Source organism: Haliotis rufescens, unplaced genomic scaffold, assembly GCF_023055435.1.
Source record: "Haliotis rufescens isolate VD_foot unplaced genomic scaffold, xgHalRufe1.0.p SCAF_12, whole genome shotgun sequence".
Taxonomy (NCBI): domain Eukaryota; kingdom Metazoa; phylum Mollusca; class Gastropoda; order Lepetellida; family Haliotidae; genus Haliotis; species Haliotis rufescens.
In genome coordinates this window covers 2,787,501-2,810,205 of record NW_025963802.1, presented here as the reverse complement: position 1 = coordinate 2,810,205, position 22,705 = coordinate 2,787,501, and the positions used below count along the sequence as shown (strand labels likewise).

Genomic DNA, 22,705 nt, shown 5'->3' with positions numbered 1-22,705 from the left:
GCTTCATGCCACACCAGCAATCTTTCAGCTACTCACCGCGATATATTTCAAGTTGACAGTTATTCATATAATGAATGTGATTCTGAACAATGGATTTTACCGTATTCAACGTAATAAGGGCCCCGCTCTAATAAGCACCCACAGGGATATTTGCTAATATATTGGCTAGTGAAAATCTCAATCAGCACCCTTTCCGATTGATCAATGTATACCAGACTTATTTATTGGTGTATAATATGCACTTGTGTGTTATATGCACCCTTAGTTATGGGCAATTAAATCCTGTAAAAATATATCTGTCGTATATAAACATTTCAGACTGTCAGCATAAATCACAAAATTTACGATCTTTCAACTCGTTTTTTTCCACCTAAATAATATTTTAATAAGAGCCCCCTATTTCTAATTTTGAGAGTGCCCTGGGTGCTTATTACGTCGAATACGGTATATATGTTATATTAACTATATTGTACTTTTCTTCTCACAAGACAAGGCATGAAATATGTTTCAATACTGAAATGATTGGATAATGTCCAAATTTTCCTCAGGATGAGATGAATAGTGATGATCTGGTAACAGCACTGCTAGCATGATTAATGAATCTACAGAATCAGAGATGCGCTGTAAGCATACTCCAACCGAGAATATATATAGTCACATGCTGTTTCATGTGGCTGTTTAATGAAGCTTTCACTGTATGTCATGTTGTAGGGCGATGGTAAACAGCCCCTAGGGAGTCAGGCTCTCCCTGCATGTGTGTTTTAGGACGATGGTAAGTGCTCATTGGATACAATATGCTAAATCATTCAGAGATTACTATCCACATGGGAGAAAGTTGCGGCAGAAATTCTGCGACGAACAGATTAATTTTATTTCATTTTGAAGAAAAACTTAATTTATTCTTTCACATTTTTTTACCCGGTGCTCCATCATCAGGTCATGGCTGTGAAAAACACACACAGCTAGCAATTTTCAAAATCCTTGGCTGCAGCCATAGTAACTGATGAGATAACAGAATAAATATACACCATAGCAAAAGTAAGATCTATCACAACATATAAAAATGAAAGAGGAATATTGAAGGTGACATACTCCAACAGACAATATCTCTGATACAACTTTCACCATATTTGCCCATAAATAAAAGCAAAAGCCTGTCAGTGGATACTTAATTTCAAGCCAAATGAAACCAAGAGTGGTATCTCTGGCAATCTTCTCCACAGCACCGAGCACATGGAAGCTGTTCATCCATCATACTGCTTGCGGTATAGGGTTGTTACAACATCACCATTGATCCCTTTAACAGGCCGTACTGTGTCGGTCTCACCACAAGCTACGAGGCCTACTCCACAAAGCGATCCAATAGCTACGACTGTTGTAAGCAAATGCTTAAGAATGGGAGTTACGATCGTCTTAGCGCCGTATCGCTCTGTGGAAGGGGTCTTGGACTGTTGAGCCTCCAAACTGCCACAATACTATCATCCATGATTCACACTACTACACTAAATTATCCCACATAAACACCATATCTAGCACAGAGTGTGGCATTGCAGGCTTTTATTGGTGGTATGTAGTTAACTCTGTCTCCTGGATGATGTACTGAGGCTGGTTCATAGTGCAAACAGTGAGCATCTTATATGTAAGTTGTTACGTATATGAGCGTCGAGGGAATCCATATTGAAAATTGATGAAGTCTGTCACCTCTTTGTCTAGATCATGAGAACGTGGGGAATTCTAATAATTTAGATCATGTAATAAGATTGTTGGAATTATTTGTCTTGTTTTCAATATTCTTCTCTCCAGAGATTTGTGAGGAATCTGACCATTTGTTCATTATCAAACTTGAATACTTGAGAAATTACTTCATAATGCAATAAAACCTGAATCATTTCTGGAATATTAGATAATTCAAAGTTATTTGATGTTCTTTCTTGGTCTGGTTTTCAATCATAAGACCATAGCACTCTTTTCCAGATAACCTTTAGCATCTCCTTGACTAGTGTCTTGCTTCCCTATAAGAATAAAATGGCGGAATCCACTTTTTTCAATATAGCATATTGAACCACTATCTTTCTTCTTTTGATTGTGACGGAATTATAAGTATTATGGAAACTGTTATTTCTTTTTCTACTCAGATCTGCATACAACTAAAACACTTTTGCTCTCATTATCTGAAACTTCTACACAATCCATCTATCAATCACCTTTGATACATGCGTGCGTGCGTGCGTGCGTGCGTGCGTGCGTGCGTGCAAGCAAGCAAGCGCATATGCATTGGACAAGACAATCCAGTGATCGATATTGTGAGCAACAATTCCCACTGTCAGGGTACGATGACAGTCATCAATCAATTCACAGAGCATGACACCCAGTTCATTACGTTGCCTCTTACAACCAGAATAAGTTGCTGGGTACCAATTTTAACTGGAACTCCCCGTCGGGACACCCTTGATACCAAAATACCAAATACTGACTACAAGGATGTTAAAGTCAGCTGATTTATTGCTTACACATTATGTGTCATAAATACTGACAGTTTCACTATAAACCCATTTATTATTTGGGTTGATTTCAGGTGCACAGATCATGGCCATTCTACAAGCCTTGGGTACATCTCATCCTCATACCAAGAGTGTTCATATCACTAACACATTCATCCTCCGGCTCTCTCAATTACCAAACACATTTCCTAACTTGGATTACAGCATGTCAGTATGTTCACAGCAAAATGTTATCATCTTTTCCTTACTTGCTTTTCAGCATATGTCGGTCGGTATGTTCATAGCAAAATGTTATCAACTTTTCCTTATTTGCCTTTCAGCATATGTCGGTATGTTCATAGCAAAATGTTATCATCTTTCCCTAACTTGCCATTCAGCATATGTCAGAATGTTCACAGCAAAATGTTATCACCTTTCCCTAACTTGCCTTTCAGCATATGTCAGAATGTTCACAGCAAAATGTTATTATCTTTTCCTTATTTGCCTTTCAGCATATGTCGGTATGTTCACAGCAAAATGTTATCACGTTTTCTTCACTTGGCCTAGGCCTATTAGCATATGTCGGTATGTCCACAGCAAAATGTTATCACGTTTTCTTCACTTGGCCTAGGCCTATTAGCATATGTCGGTATGTCCACAGCAAAATGTTATCACGTTTTCTTCACTTGGCCTATTAGCATATGTCGGTATGTCCACAGCAAAATGTTGTCACGTTTTCTTCACTTGGCCTATTAGCATATGTCGGTATGTCCACAGCAAAATGTTGTCACGTTTTCTTCACTTCGCCTATTAACATATGTCGGTATGTCCATAGCAAAATGTTGTCACGTTTTCTTCACTTGGCCTATTAGCATATGTCGGTATGTCCACAGCAAAATGTTGTCACGTTTTCTTCACTTGGCCTATTAGCATATGTCGGTATGTCCATAGCAAAATGTTGTCACGTTTTCTTCACTTGGCCTATTAACATATGTCGGTATGTCCACAGCAAAATGTTATCACGTTTTCTTCACTTGGCCTATTAGCATATGTCGGTATGTCCACAGCAAAATGTTGTCACGTTTTCTTCACTTGGCCTATTAGCATATGTCGGTATGTCCATAGCAAAATGTTGTCACGTTTTCTTCACTTGGCCTATTAACATATGTCGGTATGTCCATAGCAAAATGTTGTCACGTTTTCTTCACTTGGCCTATTAACATATGTCGGTATGTCCATAGCAAAATGTTGTCACGTTTTCTTCACTTGGCCTATTAGCATATGTCGGTATGTCCACAGCAAAATGTTATCACGTTTTCTTCACTTGGCCTATTAGCATATGTCGGTATGTCCACAGCAAAATGTTATCACGTTTTCTTCACTTCGCCTATTAACATATGTCGGTATGTCCACAGCAAAATGTTATCACGTTTTCTTCACTTGGCCTATTAGCATATGTCGGTATGTCCATAGCAAAATGTTGTCACGTTTTCTTCACTTGGCCTATTAACATATGTCGGTATGTCCACAGCAAAATGTTATCACGTTTTCTTCACTTGGCCTATTAGCATATGTCGGTATGTCCACAGCAAAATGTTGTCACGTTTTCTTCACTTGGCCTATTAGCATATGTCGGTATGTCCATAGCAAAATGTTGTCACGTTTTCTTCACTTGGCCTATTAACATATGTCGGTATGTCCATAGCAAAATGTTGTCACGTTTTCTTCACTTGGCCTATTAACATATGTCGGTATGTCCATAGCAAAATGTTGTCACGTTTTCTTCACTTGGCCTATTAACATATGTCGGTATGTCCACAGCAAAATGTTGTCACGTTTTCTTCACTTGGCCTATTAACATATGTCGGTATGTCCACAGCAAAATGTTATCACGTTTTCTTCACTTGGCCTATTAACATATGTCGGTATGTCCATAGCAAAATGTTTTCACGTTTTCTTCACTTGGCCTATTAATATATGTCGGTATGTCCACAGCAAAATGTTATCACGTTTTCTTCACTTGGCCTATTAGCATATGTCGGTATGTCCATAGCAAAATGTTGTCACGTTTTCTTCACTTCGCCTATTAGCATATGTCGGTATGTCCATAGCAAAATGTTATCACGTTTTCTTCACTTGGCCTATTAGCATATGTCGGTATGTCCATAGCAAAATGTTGTCACGTTTTCTTCACTTGGCCTATTAGCATATGTCGGTATGTCCATAGCAAAATGTTGTCACGTTTTCTTCACTTGGCCTATTAGCATATGTCGGTATGTCCACAGCAAAATGTTGTCACGTTTTCTTCACTTGGCCTACTAACATATGTCGGTATGCTCATAACAAAAGGTATCACTTTCATATTTATTCATGTCCATAAACTTCTGTATAAATTCCCCTGGAATGAGTTTTCGCAATAGCAGTGTCTCTTGCTGCTATAAACAGCAAAGATAACATTATTGAAGCAATGGAAAACATGTGTTATGTACGTTTACTTCTTTCAATAATTGAACATGTTATATTCTCTTTCATCTAAATATTCATTGTTTTTTATGTGTAATTTCGAACTTATTTCAACTAAAGAATAAGCATAGTTCATAGGAGAAAAAGTACAAAGAGCGATCTGTTGTATTTGAAAACTCATTAATTCAGTACAAGAATAGATAAGCTACATATCCTACACAACTTTATTACTTGCTTTGTTCATTATTTCGATGAATTCGCAGCCATGATTGTCTTACCATCAAACCTGATAGCTTGTTTCATTTTACTTGTTTGTACATCAATGTTTGGAGGTGATTTATTCTGATTACTTGTCTTGATATTATTCAGGATGTTGAAGATTGGAAAGTAATCAAAATGAACAAAGAATGTAATTCCAGGTTTACAAGAAGTTTGGTCACTGTCATTGACATCAATCTTGTGAACATGTTGTGCTGGCTATCATCCCAGATCTCAGGGTTGTCGTACACTTTAATCAGCCACACTGCACCAGTCATTGTACAATACTTACACAATCACGCAATGTGGAAATAAACCTAGTTGTCTCTCAGTATAGACCTTTGCAGCACATTATGAGTATATTGATCATGTCACATTAAGATCTCCCATAATGGAAGGGGGCAGGGTGCACCAATTGTCTAATGTGCAGAATTTGCGAGACAGAGAAGTTTTTCTGAACTGAGCCAGGATCTGTTGATCATGGGTTATAGCACAGATTACGATACTTGGTGTTGCAAATAACCAGGGCCCATATTTAGCAGACTTTCTGAACACATAACTGTAATACTGTTTAACTGATAGGCAGATAAGAATTAAACTAATGGTACTACACAATGAAAATTATTGATGCAAAAAAACCCCTGATATACAGTTTTTTCTTGTAAATACTCACTGTCTACCTTCATAAGCTATCATAAGGCAATACTTTGGCTGTATACAGTTGCAAAATCAAGACCTCTGGAAGGAGAATCTCGCTCATCATTGTGTGTCAACTCTAGGGAAGGGGACATCTCTACAGTTAATTGTCCTTCTTCATTCAGGGAAAAAGGTATTCACTGTGCCAGCTGAGTATATGGCTAATCAGGAAATGGAACAATCAGAGCCTTGCAATACTTTCTCATGATGTATTACTTCATTTAGTTTGGATATGACAAACAGAGACTTTGTCTGCCATCTCTTGGGCGCATTGTAATTTGCATTAATCAATGATGAACAAATGATGTGAAAATAGTTGCAAGATGTCAGACAATAACCCATTAACTGTCTGCAATGATTTGGAGAAGGGCAGTGTGTATCATTGTTACTTGGCATCAGGATCATTACCACTCAGAAAATACTATTCCTTGTAACATGGGCCCTTTGGAAAAAAAAATATTACCGCAACCAATATATATTCAATTTAATGAGTAATAAGCACCCCACTCTAATAAGCACCCATGGCGATATTTGCTAATATATCGGCTAGTGAACAATCCCAATTAGCACCGCTTCTGATTGATCAATGTACAAAAGACTTATTCATTCGCATATAATACACACTCGTGTGTTATATGCACCCTTAATTATGGCCAATTAAAATCTCGAAAAATACATCTGTTGTACATAAAAATTTCAGGCTGTCAGCATAAACCAAAAGATTTATTTTTCAACTCACCTCAACTCTTTTTTTTTCACCAAAATAATATTCTAATAAGAGCCCCCTATTTCCAATTTTGAGAGAGCCCTGGGTGCTTATTAGGTCGATTACAGTATTATTGTTTAGATGCATATTCATTTGAATGCACTTCAAGATATAAATCAAGATGACTAGTCATAATCAGGGCCTGAGGTCATGAAGTGTCTCGCTGACTGAGAAAACGATGTAGAGAAAATGTCAGACAAATGGTGATGATGAACACAACATAATATGAGTCACCTGTATCATGAGATGGGTACCGACTATGGCCAGGAATGAGAGTGCCACATAGACAACCCACCAACATGCTGACCATTTCTAAATGCTGACATGGTAAAGGTGCAATGGGTTTCCAAAGGCGTCATCACTGATTTTCAGTGGTCCTTTCATATAATTTTCACAGCCCTTCGACCTTTAACCATCTGTTTCGGCAATAATAAAGGCTGGTTTGTCTCTTGCATTGACGTTTATTTAACATGTTTCTGCGTGATGCATTTACTAGTTTTGACTTAGGCCAGTATTATGGAGCTAGCCCACTGAGATACAGTTTAACGTGCACACCCCACTTAGACAGTACACTGACTCAAAGTTGGCCAGTCCTAGCCATATGCTCTTAATGCTGACCAAAAGGCATGGTAACAAGAAGGACCTTCTTTTAATGTCTTTTGGAGTGATGCATCAAGGGGATGTAGTCATTGATCCTCTGCACTCCGGGCAGACGCTGCATTCACTGCACACGCTGAGCAAATGATGAGGGATGTGTTTACAAGATATCAAGAGATCAACTTCCTCAACAGATATTTGTTTCCGGAGGTTTAATTACAACTCAAATAAAACACATGCCTAAATCTAAAATCAATAGTCTGTTATAGAATGTTGAGTGCTTTTTGATGAGATGATCAGCTAATCTGTTATTAATATGAAATACCATTTTCTTCTCAATAGCAATGTCAAAATCAGTGAAGTTCACACAAAAATCACCAAAAGAAATTGAGTTAGCAATGAAGCAGAGAAAGCATGATGATTGATTCTTGCAAAGGAAAAGTTGAAAGGCAAGTTTTCCAGAACGAGATATTTGCGGTTGACAAACTTGGTATATGCCGAAAGGATCCTGTAGTACTACATCTGAGAGAACCTACATCAGTTTAGCTGTATTACCATGGCAGTGCCAGGCAATGAATACAGCCTTTGAAATTCAAGCTAGTCCGCTAACCTGGGACAAGTAACAATCCAATGCAGTGTTCCCACTGGTTTTTGAAGATCCCAGTCCTGGTGGACTGGCAACTCTAATAATTATGAGTCCTCTCTAATTTTTGTCAGTCCCAACTTTCAACAAATAAAAAAACATGTGAATATTACCTGGTTTCATTCTTCCAACTTCATGTTCAATGTGGTGTACGTACACCTTCATAGCTGACAAATGCAATGACATCATCTCTGATGTAACTTCGTTAAATCTACATGTCATTCACACAAAGTTCAGTCACAATTTTCTCTCTTTTTTTTTGAATATTTCACTTTGACTTGAGACTAAGTCGCTACAAAGATATATTTATACCCTCGAAACAAAGCAAAATGTTATTTTCTAGCACGAAAAATAGACATGGGGAAACCCTGATGGTAACAGACAAGCTGACTTCATTTGGAAAAATATACTTATATGAATGTTGCCAATGTTTGGTTCAACAAACATTTTTATAAGGTACTTTATTTGCCGGTCCAAAGGGACTGACAGTCACATCAAATACCGGTCTAAGCCTAATTTTACCTGTAAAAAAATTGTTAATGGGAACAGATTAAATGATTCCATTTTTAGAAAAATCAAAACAATGAGAACTGGTTCAGAATTATAGCCCTTAAATGCAATTAGTTAATGAGGGCTACCACCATTGAGATTTTTACTTGTCCTCAGCATAATTTAGTAGCCTCGGGCAAGCGGACAAGCATGAATTTCGAAAGCCAGCAATGTGATATGTATTTAAGTTTACAACTACATATTTTTTTAATATTACTTAGCTTTCCCATTGGACGAAAGGTTAGTCACATGACTGAGAAACTGATGTTGATAAGGTTATGATCGAAACATTTTGATGTCAAAAAACGTTTTTTATGAGATAATACTTTTAAACATAAACACTTACAGACTACTTCCACATTCCTGGGGAAACCCCTAGGAATTCTAAAGCACGAATACACACAGAAGCATTGTTTTTGATCATATTGACCAGTTAATCTTGAACTAGCATTTTAGCATACATAAGGATAAGTCAGAGAGATTATCCAAGGGAACTAAACAAAGAAATTGCACATCCAAACTATTGACTCAATCAGTGTCTAGACAGACAAGTAACAGTATACAGCAATCTATAAATTTACGTGAGTATCTATTTGACACCTTTATAATCACCTTTAAATGAACGTCTAAATGATCAATGATGACTAACACTTGTAATCACCAGTTTCATGAACAACTTCGGAAATCTCTCCCATCACGTCTCTCACATTAGACATTTTAACGTCCAGTATTTGATGTAAATGTATTACAACGCACTGTCACATTTACTGAGGTAGTTCTTCAGAGACCCTTTTCATCCAATGATGATATTATTTGAAACCAAACTACAAAAGATGTGTCAGTAGAGACAATTGAGCATACATATGCTCATTTAACCTTTTAATGAACTATATTATTCAGTGTATCAGTTGGTTGCTGTATGGCTCTCAGGGTAAACATGTATGGGGTCACACATACTAAATGGAATTGTGTAATACATCCCTCGAGGTATAAAATAGTGACATAAAAGATTATAAGAATTGAATTTCACTTTTTGTCGCAAACTCTGACGTTCAGTCCATGCAGTTTGGCCCTTATTCTATGGAGTTTCATACTCACACAAAGTGAAAGTCCATTCTTAAATGCAGATTATTTTGTAGGATATATGTCATCATATTTATCATGTCATATGCTGTAGACCCGTGAAGATTCCAGGGTAGAATAGGTCTTCAGCAACCCATGCTTGCCGTAAAAGGTGAAGATGCTTGTCGTAAAAGGCGACTAACGGGATCGGGTGGTCAGGCTCGCTGACTTGGTTGATGCATGTCATTGATCCCAATTGTGTGGATCGATGCTCATGATATTAATCACTAGATTGTCTGGTCCAGACTCGATTATTTACAGACTGCCATCATATAGCTGGAATATTGCTGAGTGCGGCGTTAAACAACAAACCAACCAACCAACCAAATCATATGCTGTAAATCGTGAAAATAATGTGTCACCCAATAATTGCGAGTGTTGACATAGGTAATGAAATTAATGCAAGTAGCCCTTCCTTTAAACTATAAAACAATAACACAAAAGGCTGTAGACTGACAACTATAGGAGTGATAGCAGTTCGCTTGACTAAAATCATTAGTCATCTTCACAAACTAATTCAAACTGATTGACATGTGATCTAACTTCCACGAAATCAAAAGCAGGAAGTTCCAATGAGACAGCCAGTCAGTGATGAACACTGTACAGGTTCCTTGCGCTGTTACATGAGTTGGCACAATCCCCAATTTGAAATGGGCAGTGTTATGTCTTCACCTCGACAGCTGATTATGTACTGGACATTTTTAATACTTGGTCATCAGAGTACCCAGTATACATGTATCATGTCCAGGTGCTATTGCTGTGTGCGGCAGAAGGTATACATGTATCATGTCCAGGTGTTATTGCTAAGTGTGGCAGAAGGTATACATGTATCATGTCCAGGTGTTATTGCTGTGTGCGGCAGAAGGTATACATGTATCATGTCCAGGTGTTATTGCTAAGTGTGGCAGAAGGTATACATGTATCATGTCCAAGTGTTATTGCTAAGTGTGGCAGAAGGTATACATGTATCATGTCCAGGTGTTATTGCTGTGTGCGGCAGAAGGTATACATGTATCATGTCCAGGTGTTATTGCTGTGTGTGTGGCAGAAGGTATACATGTATCATGTCCAAGTGTTATTGCTAAGTGTGGCAGAAGGTATACATGTATCATGTCCAGGTGTTATTGCTGTGTGCGGCAGAAGGTATACATGTATCATGTCCAGGTGTTATTGCTAAGTGTGGCAGAAGGTATACATGTATCATGTCCAGGTGTTATTGCTGTGTGTGTGGCAGAAGGTATACATGTATCATGTCCAAGTGTTATTGCTAAGTGTGGCAGAAGGTATACATGTATCATGTCCAGGTGTTATTGCTGTGTGCGGCAGAAGGTATACATGTATCATGTCCAGGTGTTATTGCTGTGTGCGGCAGAAGGTATACATGTATCATGTCCAGGTGTTATTGCTGTGTGCGGCAGAAGGTATACATGTATCATGTCCAGGTGTTATTGCTAAGTGTGGCAGAAGGTATACATGTATCATGTCTAGGTGTTATTGCTGTGTGTGTGGCAGAAGGTATACATGTATCATGTCTAGGTGTTATTGCTAAGTGTGGCAGAGGGTATACATGTATCATGTCCAGGTGTTATTGCTGTGCGTGACAGAAGGTATACATGTATCATGTCCAGGTGTTATTGCTGTGTGTGACAGAAGGTATACATGTATCATGTCCAGGTGTTATTGCTGTGTGTGACAGAAGGTATACATGTATAATGTCCAGGTGTTATTGCTGTGTGCGGCAGAAGGTATACATGTATCATGTCTAGGTGTTATTGCTAAGTGTGGCAGAGGGTATACATGTATCATGTCCAGGTGTTATTGCTGTGTGCGGCAGAAGGTATACATGTATCATGTCCAGGTGTTATTGCTGTGTGGGTGTCAGAAGGTATACATGTATCATGTCCAAGTGTTATCGTAAGTGTGGCAGAAGGTATACATGTATCATGTGTTGGTGTTATTGCTGTGTGCAGCAGAAGGTATACATGTATCATGTCCAGGTGTTATTGCTAAGTGTGGCAGAAGGTATACATGTATCATGTGTTGGTGTTATTGCTGTGTGCAGCAGAAGGTATACATGTATCATGTGTTGGTGTTATTGCTAAGTGTGGCAGAAGGTATACATGTATCATGTGTTGGTGTTATTGCTGTGTGCAGCAGAAGGTATACATGTATCATGTGTTGGTGTTATTGCTAAGTGTGGCAGAAGGTATACATGTATCATGTGTTGGTGTTATTGCTGTGTGCGGCAGAAGGTATACATGTATCATGTGTTGGTGTTATTGCTGTGTGCGGCAGAAGGTATACATGTATCATGTGTTGGTGTTATTGCTGTGTGCAGCAGAAGGTATACATGTATCATGTCCAGGTGTTATTGCTGTGTGCGGCAGAAGGTATACATGTATCATGTCCAAGTGTTATTGCTAAGTGTGGCAGAAGGTATACATGTATCATGTCTAGGTGTTATTGCTGTGTGTGTGGCAGAAGGACATGCATGTATCATGTGTTGGTGTTATTGCTGTGTGCAGCAGAAGGTATACATGTATCATGTCCAGGTGTTATTGCTGTGTGTGCCAGAAGGTATACATGTATCATGTCCAGGTGTTATTGCTGTGTGTGGCAGAAGGTATACATGTATCATGTCCAGGTGTTATTGCTAAGTGTGGCAGAAGGTATACATGTATCATGTCCAGGTGTTATTGCTGTGTGTGGCAGAGGGTATACATGTATCATGTCCAGGTGTTATTGCTGTGTGTGGCAGAAGGTATACATGAATCATGTCCAGGTGTTATTGCTGTGTGTGTGGCAGAAGGTATACATGTATCATGTCCAAGTGTTATTGCTAAGTGTGGCAGAAGGTATACATGTATCATGTGTTGGTGTTATTGCTGTGTGCAGCAGAAGGTATACATGTATCATGTCAAGGTGTTATTGCTGTGTGCGGCAGAAGGTATACATGTATCATGTGTTGGTGTTATTGCTGTATGCGGCAGAAGGTATACATGTATCATGTCCAGGTGTTATTGCTAAGTGTGGCAGAAGGTATACATGTATCATGTCCAGGTGTTATTGCTAAGTGTGGCAGAAGGTATACATGTATCATGTCCAGGTGTTATTGCTGAGTGTGGCAGAAGGTATACATGTATCATGTCCAGGTGTTATTGCTGTGTGTGGCAGAAGGTATACATGTATCATGTCCAGGTGTTATTGTTGTGTGCGGCAGAAGGTATACATGTATCATGTCCAGGTGTTATTGCTGTGTGTGTGGCAGAAGGTATACATGTATCATGTCCAGGTGTTATTGTTGTGTGCGGCAGAAGGTATACATGTATCATGTCCAGGTGTTATTGCTGTGTGTGGCAGAAGGTACACATGTATCATGTCCAGGTGTTATTGCTGTATATGACAGAATGTATACATGTGTCATGTCCAAGTGTTATTGCTGTGTGCGGCAGAAGGTACACATGTTTCATGTGTAGGTGTAAATGCTGTATGTTGCAGAAGGTACACATGTATCATGTCTAGGTGTTATTGCTGTATATGACAGAATGTATACATGTATCATGTCTAGGTGTTATTGCTGTATATGACAGAAGGTATACATGTATCATGTCTAGGTGTTATTGCTGTGTGTGGCAGAAGGTATACATGTATCATGTCTAGGTGTTATTGCTGTATATGACAGAAGGTATACATGTATCATGTCCAGGTGTTATTGCTGTGTGTGGCAGAAGGTATACATGTATCATGTCTAGGTGTTATTGCTGTATATGACAGAATGTATACATGTATCATGTCTAGGTGTTATTGCTGTATATGACAGAATGTATACATGTATCATGTCTAGGTGTTATTGCTGTATATGACAGAAGGTATACATGTATCATGTCAAGGTGTTATTGCTGTATATGACAGAAGGTACACATGTATTATGTGTCTGTGTTATTGCTGTGTGTGGCAGAAGGTATACATGTATCATGAGTAGGTGTTATTGCTGTGTGTGGCAGAAGGTACACATGTATCATGTCTAGGTGTTATTGCTGTATGTTGCAGAAGGTATACATGTTTCATGTCCAGGTATTATTGCTGTATATGACAGAATGTATACATGTATCATGTCTAGGTGTTATTGCTGTATATGACAGAATGTATACATGTATCATGTCTAGGTGTTATTGCTGTATATGACAGAAGGTATACATGTATCATGTCAAGGTGTTATTGCTGTATATGACAGAAGGTACACATGTATTATGTGTCTGTGTTATTGCTGTGTGTGGCAGAAGGTATACATGTATCATGAGTAGGTGTTATTGCTGTGTGTGGCAGAAGGTACACATGTATCATGTCCAGGTGTTATTGCTGTGTGTGGCAGAAGGTATACATGTATCATGTCCAGGTGTTATTGCTGTGTGTGGCAGAAGGTATACATGTATCATGTCCAGGTGTTATTGCTGTGTGTGGCAGAAGGTATACATGTATCATGTCCAGGTGTTATTGCTGTGTGTGGCAGAAGGTATACATGTATCATGAGTAGGTGTTATTGCTGTATGTTGCAGAAGGTATACATGTATCATGTCCAGGTGTTATTGCTGTGTGTGGCAGAAGGTACACATGTATCATGTCTAGGTGTTATTGCTGTATGTTGCAGAAGGTATACATGTTTCATGTCCAGGTATTATTGCTGTATATGACAGAATGTATACATGTATCATGTCTAGGTGTTATTGCTGTATATGACAGAATGTATACATGTATCATGTCTAGGTGTTATTGCTGTATATGACAGAATGTATACATGTATCATGTCTAGGTGTTATTGCTGTATATGACAGAAGGTATACATGTATCATGTCAAGGTGTTATTGCTGTATATGACAGAAGGTACACATGTATTATGTGTCTGTGTTATTGCTGTGTGTGGCAGAAGGTATACATGTATCATGAGTAGGTGTTATTGCTGTGTGTGGCAGAAGGTACACATGTATCATGTCCAGGTGTTATTGCTGTGTGTGGCAGAAGGTACACATGTATCATGTCCAGGTGTTATTGCTGTGTGTGGCAGAAGAAGTACACATGTATTATGTGTCGGTGTTATTACTGTGTGTGTGGCAGAAGGTATACAAGGATTTCAAAACACTTCTTACCCAACATCGCTGTTTTTCAGATCTGTTGATTTGTCCTCATCTGGAAAGAGAAAAAGATATTTTACTTTCCATGGATCATTGATACAAACACTGTTGCTTAATCCTCAAAGTGCATAGAATGTGGTTTGTTTGTTGTCTAACACTGCACTCAACAATATTCCAGCTATATGATGTATGTAATATATATATAACTATATATATAAATATATAATCTGTAATCACTTTTCCCTGAAGATAAAACTGAAAGATGTAGCAATATATATATACATATATATAATGATAATAATTATATATAATAATTAATGTCTTCCAGGACTGATTAATTCCACACAACAAATACTATGAAGCTAAAATGCTGCCTCATCAATACTGGCTCCAAATGTGCATCTGCCAAGGTTCCTATGCCCTGCATGGGATCTACTTTTAATGCTAGTATTGGCTGAGCAAAGGTTTTCAGACAGATTAAAATCTCGCAAATAGACTATTTTTGTCGCAAGCCCCACATCATACAGCTATGGAATGAGATGGACCCCTCTGCCAGGAACCATCAAGATCCTGTCTCAAGATTACTCACTTTCTGTGAAGGACCTCACTTTCAAGTCAGATACTTCCCACCATAGGTGAGTGTAATTTACATATCCCCTGACCAATTGCCGATTGGCTATTTCAGATCATGGTCTTGGACCCCCATCAAAAGATATCTGCGATCTAAATCATGTTTGACACTGACAAAGACATCTGTCAAGTGTAAATATTTAATGGAGGATGAGGTGGGGAGGAGAATCTCCAGAGTGCAGCTCTGATAATGAGTTGTGCCAACCATGGAACACCCTACAGCGGCCACAGGAGGGTGAGGGCATCGATCCTCACTAACCAGATCTCATGTGGTACCCCTGTGGGACATGAAGGTTATTCTTTATCATTAAGTTTGAAATACTGATGGTTGATGTTCCTTCTATATTTTTTCCTTCCTGATATGATCCCACCATTTCTTGCTACTATGATTTGTGTTTGATTGTGATGCCTGGTCATCTTGTTTGAGTGAGTGAGTGAGTGAGTTGGGTTTAACGCCGCTTTTAACAGTATTCCAGTTATATATCGCGGCATGTCAGCTTAATGTGGGCGGAAAGCACGAAGTGATGCAGGTCTCAGACGTTGACCACTTCGGTGAAACCCACGAGCACGGGTATGGTACTGACAAACCTAGAAACATAATCGGGGCGAACCGGGATACAACCCACAATCATAGGTTTCTGGCGTGCCCAAGGGACGCAACTCTGCACAGCGAATCGCGGCGCCTTAGATGACTGGGCCACCCGTGCCCCCTCTTGTTTGAGTTGCAGGTGTGTACGAGTACGTCACATACATATCACATCTTAGTGATCATCATGTAATTGCCCCTGTGCATAACTAGAAGAGTCATAAGCTGTTAACTATTCCGTTCATCAACGTGATAAGTATCCCCCTGAAAGGATGAAGGATGAAATTCGACAGAACATAAAGACATGCTTATTTCAAACAATGCATGTCAGTTGTTTGCTGCATCATTTCAAAGAAAACATCCTGTAGATTTATCTTAAACAGGATTTCCCAAATACCTTCTTGGGCTCAACAACTGCCGAATCAGCATTTAACAAAACCTCTTGATGTTATGTTATAAACGTTGGTTATTTCTCACTTGTCGATAAGGACTGATATAAAGTCAACCATGACCAATGTTCTTGACATTGTCCAAGAATATATTCTAAAATCCTGCAAAAGCTGAAAACTACATATTCTGAAGAAAGCTCAGATGACAGTGAGACAAGGAATTCGAGGAGTTTGTTATGAATAAGTTTCAGAAAAGCATATACATATTGAATAATAATGGGAAGTTCATTTCCATGAAAAACACATCAGAGTGAGTGAGTGATGAATGCTCCCAACAAATATTTCAGTAATATAACTGTGTGTCAGGTGAGGTGAAATGGGGTTTAACGTCGCGGCCAAGATTATTGCACTTAAATTGCGACGTGTGTGTGTGTGTGTGCGTGCGTGCGTGCATGTGTACTAGTCCGGACTGATGCCAATTATTAGTGCTAGCCGCAGTGGTACCCCACTCAGACACAGTATACTGACTCATAGCCGACCAGTCCTTGTTTGAGCCCCATAATGACATGGTAACAGCAAGTACCATCTTTTAACGTCTTTTGGTATGACGGGGCCGGGCATCGAACCCCGGACCTTCCGCTCTCCGGGCGAACACTCTACCTCCAGACCACATAGGCGGTCCTGTGTGTCAGCAGATCTAGATGTTTACCACTGTGGTGAAACCCAGAGAGCAGAATTGCACAGACAATCCAAGGGAAGGGTAATAACTAGGGATAATTTGGGATTCAAATCCATGATCATCCAACCCTGGCATGGCTAAGTGGAATGCTGCGCCTTGATTTCCAAGCCACCAATGCCCCCAAATGAAATAGAACCTTTTCAAGTAAAAAATAGCAATGTGAAACATTTGCAAAAATTTCAAGTAAGATGTTAAAACTTTTGGACAGATACCGTTCAAATCAGTTTATCAATAGATAAAATATAACTGGGACATTCTTCCAGACTGCTTGAACACAATCTCACAAGCAACTACAATATCATTCAGGGATAAAATGACAAAAAAGACTGCAACATCAAAAGCAGATTTTTGTGAATTTTCCTCGAAACATTACTTTCTTCAACATAAGGCACCTGTGACTACAAAGTCCGAAACAGTTGTAGAACTTTGATGTCAGTGATCTCATCCTCCTGGTAATCTCCTTGCACATACAACAAAGACATTGACGGTACTTTGGATGGTTCTCAGTCGGCACGGCACACGATAATGAGACAAAGACTATGAATAAATACATAGCCAGACAAAACCTGAAGCAGGCATGTTTGTCCACCTCTTCACTGTAATGAAGGAACAGGAAGACTGGAACAGCCTCGTCTTGCTGGGCTCACTGCGATGGTGACAAACCCTTTTATGTACATCTCTCTGTTATTCCAAGGGACAATTTTAGGAAGTAATGAAATATGGGGGACCTTAAGTGGCCAATTACTGTGTGAGTCAGACATGTAAACTGGATAACCTCCTGATTAATTAGGTGTTACAGGAGGTCATAGCATCAAGCATTATCTAATTAAGCATCACCACAACGCCTGCAATGTCTGTTTCTATTCAATTAGCACAACAGACCAGTTCATAACATTCTGTCTCAAGTCTAATACAACTCAGCCAATTCACATCGTTTGAAAGATGTTGTCTTGTGAAGTTACAAAAATGTTGGCTGAAACTTCATTTCGACACCTAATGCAACTAAGCTTCCCAAAATACATGTCTCTCGAGAGAAAAATCAAGAAAAATGGGTTGATGGCTGGAGGCTGTTTTTGAAAGGATACCATTGCTGAGCGTTGCTGGAGAATGGAGTCTTTCTATCATGAACCTTTCAAGGGTACTGAGTGAGTAATGATAAATGATACTGATTGAAGAAAACTACATGCCACTTTTAATCCATTAACTGTTACTTTGAAATAAATCGGAAACATTGAGTTGGAATAAAATGCTAATATGGAATTAGGAGTTTTATAGTTCTAAGAAGAATTCTTATTAGCTCCTTGTGAAATGACATCCAATAAAGACAAAAATACATTAATTTCTATAGATTTCTTCTCCAGATTAATCTCATTGTTGCCAGATAGCCAACTGCCTTGCCCTGAACAGCATGGGCCACTAAGCAATATTGTAATATGGCTATCAGTGGTTGGCTCATTGGCACACAAGGTGTGCCCTGACATCGGACACAATCAGGCCTTAATCAACACGCTTGGAAGAATCAGCAACTACTGTGATATTGTGAAGTTAATTCACATATACAGCACAAGTGCTAGGTTTGCATTTTTTAAATTTCTTCAAACTACTAGCTGGAATGACTTCGAGAGTGAGTGAATATAGATTTAATCGTCTTTTAGCAATATTCCAGCCTTATGAGGGCAGGGACCACCAAAAATGGGTTTTACACATTGTACCCAAGGGAGATTAGTCCAACCCAACAGATGAGTGAAAGCACAGAAATGTTAAATATGATGCTGGATCAATCAGCATGGAGAACTTGTGACAGTGAGTGAATATTATTTAATACAGCAGTCCGCAATATTCTAACTACCATGTTTTCTTGAGTATAGTGCAGTATTCAGTATTTCGAAAAAACGATTTTTCGAGTATTATGTGCAGAAAGATACTTCATCGTATCCCTTCAGCGAATTCAGGTAAACAAACAGGTGATAACAAAATGAAATTTGATATAAAAAAAAAAAATCACTGCAGAAAGTGATAAGCCATTTAAATTGTATTTCCTGTTCTGATAGGCATTGCTTTATATACAGAGATTAAGATTATGTATATTATGTATATTATATTATTTTGTAAACAAAGTCGGAAATAGCATTCAGCAGTACACAATGTACCAGTGATTATGGCGTGCATAATGTGCACACCCCTCTACACAGCTGTCTTTGGAAAAAAAATTGGCACTAAATATGGTACAACATGGCAACCTGTGAATAATTGATTCGGCTTCAGGCAAATCAGTGATTCAAAACATGTGCAATGTCATACGTTGTTTGGGTGTAATGACTCGCAACCAGCCAAGTGACAGAGCCTAACAATCTGAGCGTTCCATTAGTTCTGGAGACAAACCATCGGGGCATTTGAACTGAAATCTATGCCAAGACAACGGAGGGGTGGCTGAAAAGTTCTAAGTCTAACTATGATTGACTGTATTGATGGAGGTGGTTGCTAATTATTTGTCACAACAATCCCCTCCAAGGTCCACACGCTTCTGCCAACGATGCTGGAGTGCCTGAACTCTTCCTCTTGGTAGTGTGAAAAGTCCTCCACAGCAGAAACGATGTCATCATTTGCATAATGCTTGCCAGACATTTTTTTCTTGAAGTTTGGGAAGAAGTGGAAATCTGCTGATGCCAAATCTGGTGACGATCAGTGAGTCCCAAACCACTGTCATGGATTGCAGTCACAACAATAGACTTGTACACAGGTGCACTGTCCTCGTGTTACAACACACCTTTTGTGAGTTTTCCACAAAGTTCAGCCTTCATATTCTCACTCAGTTGCCTCAGCCAATTAGCATTATATTGGCCATAAAAAGAGAACTCAAGACAAGTAACATGTCCTGGTTACAAATCAATCAACAACATCTGCTTTAAAATGACATAAATTCTCACAAGAACTGTTTGATTGGCATTTTTAGAATGTGGTAAGTAACAGTAATGACAATATATTTTATAGATGACAACTTCTTGATTCAATAATGATGATTAATAAAAATCTTGTCTTTATGCTCATGAGCAATGACGAACCTAGAGCAGAAGCCTTGGAAGTTTCATACCTCCGAATGTTCTCAACTCTCTCATGAGAGATGCCTACTGTATTTGGCTACGTGACATGGGGTCAGTCATCCGTTATCCATAATCATATTTAATCAACATTTTACTCAGTGAAGGCAATCACAGGTCTTCTTGATCTTGGATCAACCTCGTGGCAAAGGAAGGATAGTCTTCCCCAGAAGATGACACCATGGATGGCTGTTGCAGTTAGCCCTTTCAGCCGGAGAGACTTTTTTCCATTTTCATCTTCAAAAATTTCAAAATGCAGGCAATTTTGGAGTTTGGAATGAAAAATAACCAAAAGTAAATGAAGATAACAACTTCTTCTCCATACTTGCATACAAATTTCAGATCACAAACTATCATATTTTTAGATGATATTTGTCTAGCCTTAAGATAAGGCAACACTGGTTGAAGAGTTTTCACAAATGAACCCTCCTGCAAAAATGGCCACCATGCGAAAACTACAAATTTTGAACTATTTCTAGTGGCCAAACAGCAAGTTGAATTTAGAGTTTAGGATATGCTGCAATATGTTTGCTTCCAGATTTGGAAAATGTGACTTAATCATTCAAATGTAATTCATAAACATGGTGAACATGAACAGTCTTATCAACTTTGGGTTACTCATCAAAATTTGCTGGCTGCTTCACATGGCAAACCTGCCACCTTCCGCAGGAACTAAACAACTTTATTGTTGCTAATTAAACAAAAGAATGGACCTGGAACAATATTCATTGTTTAATGAACACATAATGAACTCTTCTAATTAATTGGAAATGAAACATTATGCAACGAAATTGACGAAAACACAGTGTTTCATAAAAAATCATTTACATATCATCATTTATCAGATACTGTAACCGCAACAAACGGTAGTAAACTGGAACACCACACACAACAGTCGCTATTTCATGTCCTCTCACTTTGAATATATTCACACACTGCCAAACACCTAGAAATCTGAAAATGGCAGTTTGTTGTCTACAGCATGCCAACAAAATGAACATCTGATCGTGGTAAACACATCTGCTAAACAACGCACAACTGCACTCATGAATAATTCCTCATAAAGTTGATAATGAACAGAAATACATAAATATTTATGCAACTAGTATTTCGTTTCAGTTGACAATGCTCATGATCCAATAATATACACATATTTTTAAATATTTCCAGTGGAATAAATAAGTGTTTGAAAATAGGGTAGATAATCCTTTAACAGCAGTTCCATCATAATTTGAGTCACAAACATAAAAGTTCAATTACAGTTTCAAATGTTTGAAGATGAAATGTCTCTTTGATAATTAGCAAAATCTCATCACAAATTTAATTGCTTTTGTACCAGAGGCAGCGTTAGAAATTGGCACTAGTCCTGTAGTCCTTGCCAAACTGCGCAATAGTTAAGGTATCATAAGGACCAGTAGAAATTTGCCATTTTTAAGGGTTTTTCTATATGTTATCATTATAAGGACTAGTGGACTAATTATGTTAGTTTCTACCCCTGCAAGAGGAGATTTTTCTCTCATATTTAATAATTTCTAGTATAATCCCTGCAAAAAACACACATCGGTCCACTACAAACACACACAGGTCCATTAGTAATACTAACAGGTCCTTTACAAATAATGCATCAGTAGACATTCACATCTTGAAACTATATACCTTCAATACTTCAAAGCATCTGAATCAATAACTACCAGTTGACAGAAAATAAAAGCACAGACATTTCTCTTGATATTCTTCAGCCATGATTCACAAGAGAACAAATGATTTCTGCATCTTCAAACATCACATGCTCTTTTTCTGTAACTGGAAAACTTTTTAAAATCGTACAATTGTGATGAAATTTCAACTCTCAAATTCCTTCCACAAATAGATGATGTTAAGATTAGTGTGTTTTGTTGCAGCGGCTGTGCTCAGCATACAAACTAAGGGGTTTTGTTTCTGAGATGGTTCTCCTCCCCGGCTGATGAGGGGCCCCATCATGCAGAATGTTGACAGCTTCCATCACAGTGAAATGCGTCTGTTTTAAAAAGCTCTTCATTTTGCCATCATCTGGATATTTCACACACCCCAGAACTCATTACACTTGGCAAAGGTTCTTCAGCATGAAAGAAATCATTACAAATTGGAGCAGGAAATTATGTATATTTGAACTGACAGTTTGCTTCAAATTCCTATCTGGAATCAACAAAATACTTGTCGGAATCCTTTTGGAAGAGATCAATGTAATGAACATCAACATAAACCTTAAATTGATTTTCTTTTTCAGATACAAAAGAAAGTTATGAACTTTAAATGAAAAGTGAAATGTTCTGGGAAATTCAAACAAGGAACACTTTGGCATAAATCTCCATTCTGAAGGAACACACTCTTTGATGATCTTGTTTATAACATGGATTCAAAGCAACAAGCAAGTGTATCTATAAAAGTCAGTTTTATATTTTAAATCAATTCTGGCATGTGTGAATACCCCAGCTCCTTCACAGAGCCTGATGTCCCCACAACAGTAGAAGTGCGATGCTTCAGACGACTAGTCCACCAGTGGCCCCAGAGGGAGGGAGAG

General features: G+C 38.5%; 1 protein-coding gene across 2 annotated transcripts in view; it reads right to left on the bottom strand.

Moving 5' to 3' along the window:
* Nucleotides 1-22,705, bottom strand: part of LOC124138103 (dynein axonemal assembly factor 9-like) — a 201,741-nt gene that overhangs the window by 34,301 nt on the left and 144,735 nt on the right. For both annotated transcript variants that reach the window (XM_048393258.1, XM_048393259.1), the window contains one exon: nucleotides 14,719-14,758. In XM_048393258.1, the coding sequence (XP_048249215.1) occupies nucleotides 14,719-14,758 (40 nt within the window). The remainder of the gene's footprint in view (nucleotides 1-14,718; nucleotides 14,759-22,705) is intronic.